General features: G+C 45.1%; 1 protein-coding gene across 1 annotated transcript in view; it reads right to left on the bottom strand.

Annotated features, from left to right (window-relative positions):
- LOC121542744 (collagen alpha-1(XIV) chain-like) overlaps nucleotides 1-14,864 on the bottom strand; it is a 181,356-nt gene that overhangs the window by 83,150 nt on the left and 83,342 nt on the right. Inside the window, exons 20-23 of the mRNA XM_045213864.1 lie at nucleotides 14,554-14,670; nucleotides 9,569-9,715; nucleotides 7,382-7,456; nucleotides 1,658-1,797 (exon numbers count right to left, since the gene is read on the bottom strand). Of these exons, the coding sequence (XP_045069799.1) occupies nucleotides 1,658-1,797; nucleotides 7,382-7,456; nucleotides 9,569-9,715; nucleotides 14,554-14,670 (479 nt within the window). The remainder of the gene's footprint in view (nucleotides 1-1,657; nucleotides 1,798-7,381; nucleotides 7,457-9,568; nucleotides 9,716-14,553; nucleotides 14,671-14,864) is intronic.

Genomic DNA, 14,864 nt, shown 5'->3' with positions numbered 1-14,864 from the left:
TTCAAAGATTTTACTGAGTTACAGTTCATATAAGGAAATCAGTCAATTGAAATAAACTCATTAGGCCCTAATCTATGGATTTCACATGACTGGGAATATAGATATGCATCTGTTGGTCACAGATACCTTAAAATAAATGGGCCTCACAATGGGCCTCAGGATGTCATCACGGTATTTCTGTGCATTCAAAGTCCAACGATAAAATGTAATTGTGTTCGTTGTCCGTAGCTTCTGCCTGCCCATACCATAGCCCCACCACCACCATGGTACACTCTGTTCACAATGTTGACATCAGCAAACCGCTCGCCCACACACGACGCCATACAAGTGGTCTGCGGTTGTGAGGCCGGTTGGATGTACTGCCAAATTCTCTAAAACGACGTTGGAGGCAGTTTATGGTAGAGAAATTAACATTAAATTATCTGGCAACAGCTCTGGTGGACATTCCTGCAGTCAGTATGCCAATTGCACGCTCCCTCAAAACTTTAGACATCTGTGGCATTGTGTTGTGTGACAAAACTGCACATTTTAGACTGGCCTTTTATTGTTTACAGCACAAGGTGCACCTGTGTAATGATCCTGCTGTTTAATCAGCTTCTTGATATGCCACACCTGTCAGGTGGATGGATTTTCTTGGCAAAAGTGAAATGCTCACTAACAGCGATGTAAACAAATTTGTGCACCAAATTTGAGAGAAATACGCTTTTTTGTGCGTATGGAAAATGTCTGGGATCTTTTATTTCAGCTCATGAAACATGGGACCGACACTTTACATGTAGCATTTATATTTTTGTTCAGTGTAAGTTGCCCATAAAGAATCCATAACTTACAGTCACATACTGGATGCATGCTTTCATTGGCATCTTAGCAACTAGTTTGCAACATCTTTAGAACAGATGTCTCTGTTACTCACTCCCCTTATGTCCCCTTATTATGAATCTATCTCTGTCCCTCCTCTTCCTTCAATGTGCCGCTTCCCTTCTCTCTCCTTATGTCTGTTCTTCTATTTGTCTGTCTGTCTGTCTGTCTGTCTGTCTGTCTGTCTGTCTGTCTGTCTGTCTGTCTGTCTGTCTGTCTGTCTGCCTGCCTGCCTGCCTGCCTGCCTGCCTGCCTGCCTGCCTGTCTGTCTGTCTGTCTGAGAGCCTAACTACTCCAGCCAGGACCCTCTGCACCTCGGCTCAGATTCCTCCATTACCCATCAGCCCCTAATACAGTAGTAAGGGGATATTGAGGACTTTAGTAATGCAGCCTTGTGTCAATAACCTACCAGCTCCACAGTAATGGGCTGTGAACGGTCTGAAAGAGGAGGCTTGATGAAGATCTATGGGCTCTGTTTGTAATGTCTAGACACCAGTCTATTCCAACATAATGGTCTCTCCCTTGGGACCTGGTTTAGATGTGGGTCTGTTTGGTGATGTTGGCACAGGCTTTCTCTAAACCTAAGCCTGTGTATACTAGACTAGACCAGCCACTCATAGGACTCCTTGCTTTCTCAAACATCAGTGGCTGAGATGGATAAAATCAGGTTACTGTTAGAAAATGCATTGGGTTGTATTTCATTTATTAATTCATTCATTATTTACATTATATTTTGACCTATGTGGCTATAATATGCTGAATGCATAACATAATATGGGGGTGTTGTCATTGGTCTTACCTGTGTGCCGTCAGGACCAATCAGATCCAGAGCTCCCATCGTACTGTACAGGAAACGGATAATCTTCTGGAAGTTGTCGTCTCCGATGCTCCAAGAGCCGTCCACCAAGAAGACCAGGTCAGCTTTGGCTGCCTTACAGACTGGGGAGGCAGGGAGGCAGGGAGCGAGGGAGGGACATGAGATATGGAACTAGGTTAGAGAGGAATTCCAAACACAGAGACAGAAGCCTCAACTCTTCAGTCTCATTACAACAGGCCAGCTGGTAAGCCTCTCAACTATTCAGTCTCATTACAACAGGCCAGCTGGTAAGCCTCTCAACTCTTCAGTCTCATTACAACAGGCCAGCTGGTAAGCCTCTCAACTATTCAGTCTCATTACAACAGGCCAGCTGGTAAGCCTCTCAACTATTCAGTCTCATTACAACAGGCCAGCTGGTAAGCATCACAACTCTTCAGTCTCATTACAACAGGCCAGCTGGTAAGCCTCAACTCTTTAGTCTCATTACAACTGGCAAGCTGGTAAGCATCACAACTCTTCAGTCTCTATAACAACAGGCCAGCTGGTAAGCATCCCAACTATTCAGTCTCATTACAACAGGCCAGCTGGTAAGCCTCTCAACTCTTCAGTCTCATTACAACAGGCCAGCTGGTAAGCCTCTCAACTATTCAGTCTCATTACAACAGGCCAGCTGGTAAGCCTCTCAACTATTCAGTCTCATTACAACAGGCCAGCTGGTAAGCCTCTCAACTCTTCAGTCTCATTACAACAGGCCAGCTGGTAAGCCTCTCAACTCTTCAGTCTCATTACAACAGGCCAGCTGGTAAGCATCACAACTCTTCAGTCTCATTACAACAGGCCAGCTGGTAAGCATCACAACTCTTCAGTCTCATTACAACAGGACAGCTGGTAAGCATCACAACTCTTCAGTCTCATTGCCAGCTGGTAAGCATCACAACTCTTCAGTCTCATTACAACAGGCCAGCTGGTAAGCCTCAACTCTTTAGTCTCATTACACCTGGCTAGCTGGTAAGCATCACAACTCTTCAGTCTCTATAACAACAGGCCAGCTGGTAAGCCTCTCAACTATTCAGTCTCATTACAACAGGCCAGCTGGTAAGCCTCTCAACTCTTCAGTCTCATTACAACAGGCCAGCTGGTAGGCCTCTCAACTATTCAGTCTCATTACAACAGGCCAGCTGGTAAGCCTCTCAACTATTCAGTCTCATTACAACAGGCCAGCTGGTAAGCCTCTCAACTATGCAGTCTCATTACAACAGGCCAGCTGGTAAGCCTCTCAACTCTTCAGTCTCATTACAACAGGCCAGCTGGTAAGCCTCTCAACTCTTCAGTCTCATTACAACAGGCCAGCTGGTAAGCCTCTCAACTATTCAGTCTCATTACAACAGGCCAGCTGGTAAGCCTCTCAACTATTCAGTCTCATTACAACAGGCCAGCTGGTAAGCCTCTCAACTCTTCAGTCTCATTACAACAGGCCAGCTGGTAAGCCTCTCAACTCTTCAGTCTCATTACAACAGGCCAGCTGGTAAGCCTCTCAACTCTTCAGTCTCATTACATCAGGCCAGCTGGTGAGCCTCTCAACTCTTCAGTCTCATTACAACAGGCCAGCTAGTAGGCCTCTCAACTATTCAGTCTCATTACAACAGGCCAGCTGGTAAGCCTCTCAACTCTTCAGTCTCATTACAACAGGCCAGCTAGTAAGCCTCTCAACTATTCAGTCTCATTACAACAGGCCAGCTGGTAAGCCTCTCAACTATTCAGTCTCATTACAACAGGCCAGCTGGTAAGCCTCTCAACTATTCAGTCTCATTACAACAGGCCAGCTGGTAAGCCTCTCAACTATTCAGTCTCATTACAACAGGCCAGCTGGTAAGCCTCTCAACTCTTCAGTCTCATTACAACAGGCCAGCTGGTAAGCCTCTCAACTATGCAGTCTCCATTATAACAGGCCAGCTGGTAAGCCTCTCAACTCTTCAGTCTCATTACATCAGGCCAGCTGGTGAGCCTCTCAACTCTTCAGTCTCATTACAACAGGCCAGCTAGTAGGCCTCTCAACTATTCAGTCTCATTACAACAGGCCAGCTGGTAAGCCTCTCAACTCTTCAGTCTCATTACAACAGGCCAGCTGGTAAGCCTCTCAACTATTCAGTCTCATTACAACAGGCCAGCTGGTAAGCCTCTCAACTCTTCAGTCTCATTACAACAGGCCAGCTGGTAAGCCTCTCCAACTATTCAGTCTCATTACAACAGGCCAGCTGGTAAGCCTCTCAACTCTTCAGTCTCATTACAACAGGCCAGCTGGTAAGCCTCTCAACTATTCAGTCTCATTACAACAGGCCAGCTGGTAAGCCTCTCAACTATTCAGTCTCATTACAACAGGCCAGCTGGTAAGCCTCTCAACTATTCAGTCTCATTACAACAGGCCAGCTGGTAAGCCTCTCAACTATTCAGTCTCATTACAACAGGCCAGCTGGTAAGCCTCTCAACTCTTCAGTCTCATTACAACAGGCCAGCTGGTAAGCCTCTCAACTATGCAGTCTCATTATAACAGGCCAGCTGGTAAGCCTCTCAACTCTTCAGTCTCATTACATCAGGCCAGCTGGTGAGCCTCTCAACTCTTCAGTCTCATTACAACAGGCCAGCTAGTAGGCCTCTCAACTATTCAGTCTCATTACAACAGGCCAGCTGGTAAGCCTCTCAACTCTTCAGTCTCATTACAACAGGCCAGCTGGTAAGCCTCTCAACTCTTCAGTCTCATTACAACAGGCCAGCTGGTAAGCCTCTCAACTATTCAGTCTCATTACAACAGGCCAGCTGGTAAGCCTCTCAACTATTCAGTCTCATTACAACAGGCCAGCTGGTAAGCCTCTCAACTATTCAGTCTCATTACAACAGGCCAGCTGGTAAGCCTCTCAACTATTCAGTCTCATTACAACAGGCCAGCTGGTAAGCCTCTCAACTCTTCAGTCTCATTACAACAGGCCAGCTGGTAAGCCTCTCAACTATGCAGTCTCATTACAACAGGCCAGTTGGTAAGCCTCTCAACTATTCAGTCTCATTACAACAGGCCAGCTGGTAAGCCTCTCAACTATTCAGTCTCATTACAACAGGCCAGCTGGTAAGCCTCTCAACTATTCAGTCTCATTACAACAGGCCAGCTGGTAAGCCTCTCAACTCTTCAGTCTCATTACAACAGGCCAGCTGGTAAGCCTCTCAACACTTCAGTCTCATTACAACAGGCCAGCTGGTAAGCCTCTCAACTATTCAGTCTCATTACAACAGGCCAGCTGGTAAGCCTGTCAACTATTCAGTCTCATTACAACAGGCCAGCTGGTAAGCCTCTCAACTCTTCAGTCTCATTACAACAGGCCAGCTGGTAGGCCTCTCAACTATTCAGTCTCATTACAACAGGCCAGCTGGTAAGCCTCTCAACTATTCAGTCTCATTACAACAGGCCAGCTGGTGGTGACTGGTGATGAACTATCCAACTATCTGTCTCTCCGTCTTCTCCAGAAGCTGTATCTACTTACTACTACACAGAGACAGATACGACTTTCCTTCTTGCTAATTAAAGGTCCAATGCAGCCATTTTTATCTCAATTTCAAATAATTTCTGGGTAACAACTAAGTCCCTTACTGTGATTATTTTCAATTAAAATGGTCAACAAAAAAAATACACAAAATTGCTTCTTAGCAAAGACCAATTTCTCAAGCAATAATTTTGCTAGGACTGTCTGGGAGTGGTCTGAGTGGGGAGGGAAAAACTGAAAACTAGCTGTTATTGGCAGAGAGGTTTGGAACTCTCTTTCTTATTGGTCTATTAACTAATTTACCGTCTGGTGATGTCACAAAGCAGGCCAAAACTCCATCCCACTAAAACAGGCTGTCTTTTCAAAAAAGCTCTTGTACTAAAAGGGCTTTATCATAACTTTCACAATTTCACAGTATTATTCCAACCTCATAGTCTGGAAATATATATTAAAAAAAACAAGGAAATCACATTTTTTTACTGCGCTGTGCCTTTAATATCCAGTTACTGTATTCTCCGGCCATATACAGACCTCAGCCAGACTGGGAGCGGATTGATCTCTCAGAATGTGAGGAATGACTAGAGCTGGCCAGTCTCTCAGACAGTTAGCTGACACAGATTTAGCCAGTTCTCCAATGCTAGGAAGAAGTATAGCCTGCCGGTCCTTGGCACAAGAAGGACCATAGCTTGTCGGTGCCTGGTATAAAGAAGGTTGAGAAACCCTGGGCTACACTCTTAGAAAAAAGGGTTCCAAAAGGGTTCTTCGGATGTCCCCATTGCAAAACCTTTTTTGGTTCCAGGTATAAAAGGGTTCTGCATTTAACCCAAAAGGGTTCTTCCTGGAACCAAAAGGGTTCTTTAAAGGGTTCTCCTATGGGGACAGCCGAAGAACCCTTTTAGATTCTAGATAGCACATTTTTTCTAAGTGTGTAGAGGAATGACAAGAGAAATGTCTGGCCTGGTTGATCTTTATTTAAACAAGCCAGATAGTTAGAATTATAACCTTAAATTGACTGGTACAAACCTCTAGAGGTGGGAGAAATGTGTTTACTCTTAAGTGCTTAGAATTATAGCAGAGTTCTTAGAATGATGGGAGAGTTCTTAAGGGAAGGTTCTTATGGCAGGGTTCTAATCAAACCGCACAGGAAGTATCGACAAGATGGGAGGAAGGCTTGATACACGGCCAGGCAGCAGTGCATCATGGGGTGATAGAAGTGTGCAAGGCTCTTTCTCAATTTGTCTTTCATCGATTTCATCGATTCCTCCCATCCTCTGTCCTCGCCTCCTTCACAAAACGCATTGGAGAAGTTCCAAGGTCCCGCCCATCGGACCTTCTCCTCCAATGCGATTGAGAAGAAGTTGGGGACTTCTGACTTCTACTATTATTAGGAGCTAGAGATAATATCCAAAATGCAATATTCAACTAATCCCCCCCCCTGAAAAAAACCAACCTTGAGAACTTTGCTGAGAATATACGGATAAAAGCTGAATATGTTTTCACTCTATTATGATGCTGTAAAAAATAATGTTCTTATTTCTTATTTAATTCACCCTGTGCAGAACTTATGCTTATCTAAAATCTGATGATTATGGACCAGGACTTAAACCCCCCCAGGGGGCTGTCTGCCTATAATATTTGGTAGTGTGTATATGAAGGTCAGCAAAGGAGAGAGGAAGCAAAGCTTCAGCTAATGTAATAACTAATGTATGCAGATGCTATGTAAATATGCACAGGATGGAGCTGCTGCTTGTCTTGAGACACACTGCAAATGTTTGATAAAGATGCTGGAGACTCCCCAAGACAGAAGACTTTTAAAAAGTTGTATTTATCTCCAAAAACTCTTCTTCAGCTGAAAAATTACAACTAAGTACCGGTACTTGTTTGGTGATCGTATAATGTGGTTCATTTGGTATGAAAGTTAGTCATATTTATAGCTGTGGTACCTCAGCGTGCTGGAGTAAAGGTGAGCTGTCATCAGAGATGTAGTGTGGGTTTGAGAAAGGTCACACTATGCTGGGAACAGCAGGGGAGAGGAAGGTGGACACTGGCAGATAGGGGTGTTGGTGTGTGTGTGTGTGTGTGTGTGTGTGTGTGTGTGTGTGTGTGTGTGTGTGTGTGTGTGTGTGTGTGTGTGTGCGTGCGCGCGTGCGGACACACAGTGGCAGTTCTCTCTTACCTTCCTTGGCGGGCGGTATGGTCGGTAGGGGGGGTGACGTGGGGGGTGGTGTCGGTGGCTGGGTGGGGGCAGGAACTAAAACACACAGAGAGACAAGCACATAAATCATCACGGTACATCCATCACACCTCTGTATCCACACACACACACACACACACACACACCTGCCAGTGTCCACCTACCTCACTCCTGCTGTCCCCAAACGATCCCTCTCTTTTGGATAAGGCAGGGAGGTTTTGCTGTGATGAGTGATGGTAGCGAAACTGTCTATTTTTAACAGCAGCAGCGGTAGCAGCAGCCTTGTAAAGTCCTCCAGGGAGAACTGCTATCTGTATTCCTGACACTGAGTGAGCATCTCCTGTCCCTAAACAGACCAGTTCCCCTCCACCTCGTTGCCTTGCCAATGGGCTGCATCATTAGCCTGCTATTGTCGTTTCTAAGTGACACTCGTGCTGCAGGGACTGACACTGTATCCTGAATTACACCCTATTCCCGTTACATATGTAGGGAGTAGGCTGCCATTTGGGATGCTTCCTAAGGGGAGGTGAAATTTGTTGTGACTGGTGCTTCGGCCCACAGGCAGAGAGCAGCTATTTAATTAACCAGACAAAAGGAGAGAAAGCATGCTTTGTCTTCACTGAGCTGAGGTGATCTACAGGCCAGTCAGTCGCTAGGTCACATCAACCATTCAAGGTAATGGGAACAAGGCTGCTATCTGCGGGCGATTGCACGGGCTGGACGAACGCTGGAATGATCGGTTCTATGGTGGATCTATGGCTGCCCACTGCTTTCAGCCTCACATGATTGACTCTTCCGTTTCAATGGGGTTACATACAGTATGAAATCTCATCTTCATTTCTACAGCCAATAAATCCAATCCAATGTTCATAGCTGGTAATTCTTAATTGGTAGTTCTACTCCCATAAGAGAGATTTTGAGTGAAGTTGACACCTAGGTGTTGTGTCCATGATGAGAGTGTTGAGGTAAGTTGGTACATACGTGTTGTGTCCATGATGAGAGTGTTGAGGTAAGTTGGTACATACGTGTTGTGTCCATGATGAGAGTGTTGAGGTAAGTTGGTACATACGTGTTGTGTCCATGATGAGAGTGTTGAGGTAAGTTGGTACATACGTGTTGTGTCCATGATGAGAGTGTTGAGGTAAGTTGGTACATACGTGTTGTGTCCATGATGAGAGTGTTGAGGTAAGTTGGTACATACGTGTTGTGTCCATGATGAGAGTGTTGAGGTAAGTTGGTACATACGTGTTGTGTCCATGATGAGAGTGTTGAGGTAAGTTGGTACATACGTGTTGTGTCCATGATGAGAGTGTTGAGGTAAGTTGGTACATACGTGTTGTGTCCATGATGAGAGTGTTGAGGTAAGTTGGTACATACATGTTGTGTCCATGATGAGAGTGTTGAGGTAAGTTGGTACATACGTGTTGTGTCCATGATGAGAGTGTTGAGGTAAGTTGGTACATACATGTTGTGTCCATGATGAGAGTGTTGAGGTAAGTTGGTACATACGTGTTGTGTCCATGATGAGAGTGTTGAGGTAAGTTGGTACATACGTGTTGTGTCCATGATGAGAGTGTTGAGGTAAGTTGGTACATACGTGTTGTGTCCATGATGAGAGTGTTGAGGTAAGTTGGTACATACGTGTTGTATCCATGATGAGAGTGTTGAGGTAAGTTGGTACATACGTGTTGTGTCCATGATGAGAGTGTTGAGGTAAGTTGGTACATACGTGTTGTGTCCATGATGAGAGTGTTGAGGTAAGTTGGTACATACGTGTTGTGTCCATGATGAGAGTGTTGAGGTAAGTTGGTACATACGTGTTGTGTCCATGATGAGAGTGTTGAGGTAAGTTGGTACAAACGTGTTGTGTCCATGATGAGAGTGTTGAGGTAAGTTGGTACATACGTGTTGTGTCCATGATGAGAGTGTTGAGGTAAGTTGGTACATACGTGTTGTGTCCATGATGAGAGTGTTGAGGTAAGTTGGTACAAACGTGTTGTGTCCATGATGAGAGTGTTGAGGTAAGTTGGTACATACGTGTTGTGTCCATGATGAGAGTGTTGAGGTAAGTTGTTACATACGTGTTGTGTCCATGATGAGAGTGTTGAGGTAAGTTGGTACATACGTGTTGTGTCCATGATGAGAGTGTTGAGGTAAGTTGGTACATACGTGTAGTAGTGATGGTGGTAACAGCAGGCCCCTCCATGTCTTGTAGCTGGGTGGAAACACTGATCTGATACTGGCTGTTAGGAGTCAGACCATAGAAACACTGTCTAGACGCAGAGCCTCCAACACTCACTTCCTGCTTCTGGCCATCTGGAGAGACAACAACAACAACAACAATTAACCTTCACAACCAGAGATGCAACATACTGTTAAATACAGATATGAATAGAATTTATAGAGTACAACATGGTCCTTCCAGACAGATTCCTTAGTCTAGATGTCAGAGAGGCATGGCTCTTCTATTTAATACATTTCTATCTGAATGTCCCACAACCTACTGAACACAGCCCTGGTGAAACCTGGTTACAGAACGGAACAGAAATATCTGTTTAAATAGATGTATCTGTTAGAACAGAGTTCTATGGAAGAACAGCATTCTATGGAAGAACAGAGTTCTATGGAAGAACAGAGTTCTATGGAAGAACAGAGTTCTATGAAAGAACAGCGTTCTATGGAAGAACAGCGTTCTATGAAAGAACAGCGTTCTATGGAAGAACAGCGTTCTATGGAAGAACAGCGTTCTATGGAAGAACAGCGTTCTATGGAAGAACAGTGTGGACCTCTAATGGCAGCATCATTGAAGGAAAGACAGAGTGAACTGACTAATGGTGTCCATTCATCAACTTCATTATCGCAATTATTTTCCAAAGGTGTGTTCTTGCCAAAATAAATGACATCGAGACTCTGCCACATCGGATGCAACCTTTTTTTGAAAAAGGTTTTCAGCAGCTGAAACATCTTTAAATCAAATCAGATGTTATTTGTCACATGCGCCGAATACAACAGGCGTGAAATGCTTACTTACAAGTCCTTAACCAACAATGCAGTTCAAGAAATAGAGTTAAGAAAATATTTACTAAATAAAATAAAGTAAAAAATAAAATAAAAATAACACAATAAAATAACAATAACAAGGCTATGTACAGGGGTACCGGTACAGAGTCAATGTGCGTGGGTACAGGTTAGTGGAGGTAATTTGTACATGTAGGTAGGGGTAAAGTGACTATGCATAGATAATAAACAGTGAGTATGATCTTGAAGCAGCCAGTTGAGGCAAACACACACACGCACGCACGCATGAACACGCGCACACACATACAAACACACCATTCCTGTGGAATTAATATAATCTGTGGCTCCTGCAGTCAGATATCCTGGGCCACTGATCTGTACGTGACTCAGTCAGTCAGAATCAGAACAGAGGACAATAGAGCTAAATAATCTGAAACTCTGCCTTCTAGATTTTTCTCTGGCTGCTCCTGGATTCTAAATTCTAATTCCTCAAATCTCTCCTTCCAGGGATTTCCTTCCTCTGTCTGTCTGTCTGTCTGTCTGGGATAGAGGCAGTACTTTGTCTGCATCTCAAATGGCACCCTATTCCCTATATAGTGCAGTACTTTTGATCAGAGCCCTACGGGCCATGGTCTAAGCTAGCCGGAGCTGAATAACAAAAAGGATACACAGATTTGTATTTTCTTTCATTTCGAAAATAAATGCTGACCAGGAGGAATTTTAAAAATGATAATAACTTCTCTGAATTATGTTATATCAGGGATATTGTGTCTCTGCATCCCATTTACAGAAGGATATTTATGAGGGTTCTGCTTTCCCATGTAGATGGTTCCAAGTAATAATGGCCAGGAATAGGGACCACAGAAACACTAATCCAATAATGGGATAAACCAAATATGTACCAGAGTGCTATGACTGCTGATTCCTGAGCTAAACAACTGGGTGGGAATTTTTCACTGAAATACCCTTTTTAAAGCCCAGCTATGTGGAAGATGGTCTGAAGTCTTGGCTACAACATCAACCCACCCCAGCAAATACCACTATCCTTATTATACAGTAGGTATTTGATTTAACCAGTGCATTTTTTGGTCGTCACATATCTGGGCAGAAAATAGCGATTTCCTCAATATTAACCAGTTGCCATGAAGTGTAAAACGGATCATTATTAGATAATTATTAGCTAAACGTTACAAAGACTGACTTCTTTAAATTACATGAATTGCTATAAGCCTACTACACTCCTTGTATACTTGCAATGGACTCCAGAGAGAATAAACACACACACACACAGCTGATCCCTACAAACACCAAACCCTTGTCAGACATACAGGTAGCATGGATCGACAGTAAAACACGGGGTAAACAACATAATGGTTATTATGCTATGAAAGTTGTTGTTGCTCTCCCACTAACCACACAGAGCTGAACACAACCTGCCATGCTGTCACTAACCACACAGAGCTGAACACAACCTGCCATGCTGTCATTAACCACACAGAGCTGAACACAACCTGCCATGCTGTCACTAACCACACAGAGCTGAACACAACCTGCCATGCTGTCACTAACCACACAGAGCTGAACACAACCTGCCATGCTGTCACTAACCACACAGAGCTGAACACAACCTGCCATGCTGTCACTAACCACACAGAGCTGAACACAACCTGCCATGCTGTCATTAACCACACAGAGCTGAACACAACCTGCCATGCTGTCATTAACCACACAGAGCTGAACACAACCTGCCATGCTGTCACTAACCACACAGAGCTGAACACAACCTGCCATGCTGTCACTAACCACACAGAGCTGAACACAACCTGCCATGCTGTCACTAACCACACAGAGCTGAACACAACCTGCCATGCTGTCATTAACCACACAGAGCTGAATACAACCTGCCATGCTGTCACTAACCACACAGAGCTGAACACAACCTGCCATGCTGTCACTAACCACACAGAGCTGAACACAACCTGCCATGCTGTCACTAACCACACAGAGCTGAATACAACCTGCCATGCTGTCACTAACCACACAGAGCTGAACACAACCTGCCATGCTGTCACTAACCACACAGAGCTGAACACAACCTGCCATGCTGTCATTAACCACACAGAGCTGAATACAACCTGCCATGCTGTCATTAACCACACAGAGCTGAACACAACCTGCCATGCTGTCACTAACCACACAGAGCTGAACACAACCTGCCATGCTGTCATTAACCACACAGAGCTGAATACAACCTGCCATGCTGTCATTAACCACACAGAGCTGAATACAACCTGCCATGCTGTCACTAACCACACAGAGCTGAACACAACCTGCCATGCTGTCACTAACCACACAGAGCTGAACACAACCTGCCATGCTGTCATTAACCACACAGAGCTGAACACAACCTGCCATGCTGTCATTAACCACACAGAGCTGAACACAACCTGCCATGCTGTCACTAACCACACAGAGCTGAACACAACCTGCCATGCTGTCACTAACCACACAGAGCTGAACACAACCTGCCATGCTGTCACTAACCACACAGAGCTGAACACAACCTGCCATGCTGTCACTAACCACACAGAGCTGAACACAACCTGCCATGCTGTCACTAACCACACAGAGCTGAACACAACCTGCCATGCTGTCACTAACCACACAGAGCTGAACACAACCTGCCATGCTGTCACTAACCACACAGAGCTGAACACAACCTGCCATGCTGTCACTAACCACACAGAGCTGAACACAACCTGCCATGCTGTCACTAACCACACAGAGCTGAACACAACCTGCCATGCTGTCACTAACCACACAGAGCTGAACACAACCTGCCATGCTGTCACTAACCACACAGAGCTGAATACAACCTGCCATGCTGTCACTAACCACACAGAGCTGAACACAACCTGCCATGCTGTCACTAACCACACAGAGCTGAATACAACCTGCCATGCTGTCACTAACCACACAGAGCTGAACACAACCTGCCATGCTGTCACTAACCACACAGAGCTGAACACAACCTGCCATGCTGTCATTAACCACACAGAGCTGAACACAACCTGCCATGCTGTCACTAACCACACAGAGCTGAACACAACCTGCCATGCTGTCACCAACCACACAGAGCTGAACACAACCTGCCATGCTGTCACTAACCACACAGAGCTGAACACAACCTGCCATGCTGTCACTAACCACACAGAGCTGAACACAACCTGCCATGCTGTCACTAACCACACAGAGCTGAATACAACCTGCCATGCTGTCACTAACCACACAGAGCTGAACACAACCTGCCATGCTGTCACTAACCACACAGAGCTGAATACAACCTGCCATGCTGTCATTAACCACACAGAGCTGAACACAACCTGCCATGCTGTCACTAACCACACAGAGCTGAACACAACCTGCCATGCTGTCATTAACCACACAGAGCTGAACACAACCTGCCATGCTGTCACTAACCACACAGAGCTGAATACAACCTGCCATGCTGTCACTAACCACACAGCACATTACTACTGTATACCTGCCATGCTGTCACTAACCACACAGCACATTACTACTGTATACCTGCCATGCTGTCACTAACCACACAGCACATTACTACTGTATACCTGCCTAGCTGTCAATCAACTGTGCTATAATATCAGTGAGTTATGAGATATAACTAATGCCAGAGAGACCCAGACGTAGCACGTTAAGGCGTACGGAAGGACTAGAGGCAGGATCTGGTTTTAATATTTGAACAGATCTCAAATCTCCTGTGTTTAGAGACAGAAATGGAGAGAGAGAGAGAGAGAGAGAGAGAGAGAGGAGCTGAGGATTTGGTGGATTTGAAGATTAGCTCCTGTGTGAGGTTCGGGGAGATGGAAATAGTGGCATAGCAACACTGTCAGAGCACGGGAGTAAAACAACCACTCTTTATGTCCATGATAACACCCTATGGCATTTAAAGACTACATAATGGTTTCATCCTCTTCCTATGTCCAAGTCCAGGTGAAAGACATGTGCATTAAACTATAACATGTCAGAGAAGGGCTAGTCAAAAAGCCCCAACCATCTCAGTAAGCTATACTATAGATAGACTATAGAGTTTGTAAAAGAGAAGTGCTACTCACTGAGCGGAGACTCGATGACCACCCTGTAGAGGTTAGCCTGGCGATGGGGCTGCCACTGGGCACACAAACTGGACATCATCACCTGGTATGTGTTCAGGTTGGTCACGCCCAGGTACACTGAGGAGAGAGAGAGAGAGAGAGAGAGAGAGAGAGAGAGAGAGAGAGAGAGAGAGAGAGAGAGAGAGAGAGAGAGAGAGAGAGAGAGAGAGAGAGAGAGAGAGAGAGAGAGAGAGAGAGAGAGAGAGAGACAGAGAGAGAGAGAGAGAGAGAGAGAGAGAGAGAGAGACATAGGGGGACAGAGAGAGAGAGAG

The sequence above is a fragment of the Coregonus clupeaformis genome, unplaced genomic scaffold, assembly GCF_020615455.1.
Source record: "Coregonus clupeaformis isolate EN_2021a unplaced genomic scaffold, ASM2061545v1 scaf0163, whole genome shotgun sequence".
Taxonomy (NCBI): Eukaryota; Metazoa; Chordata; class Actinopteri; order Salmoniformes; family Salmonidae; genus Coregonus; species Coregonus clupeaformis.
This window is presented reverse-complemented; position numbering and strand designations above follow the sequence as displayed.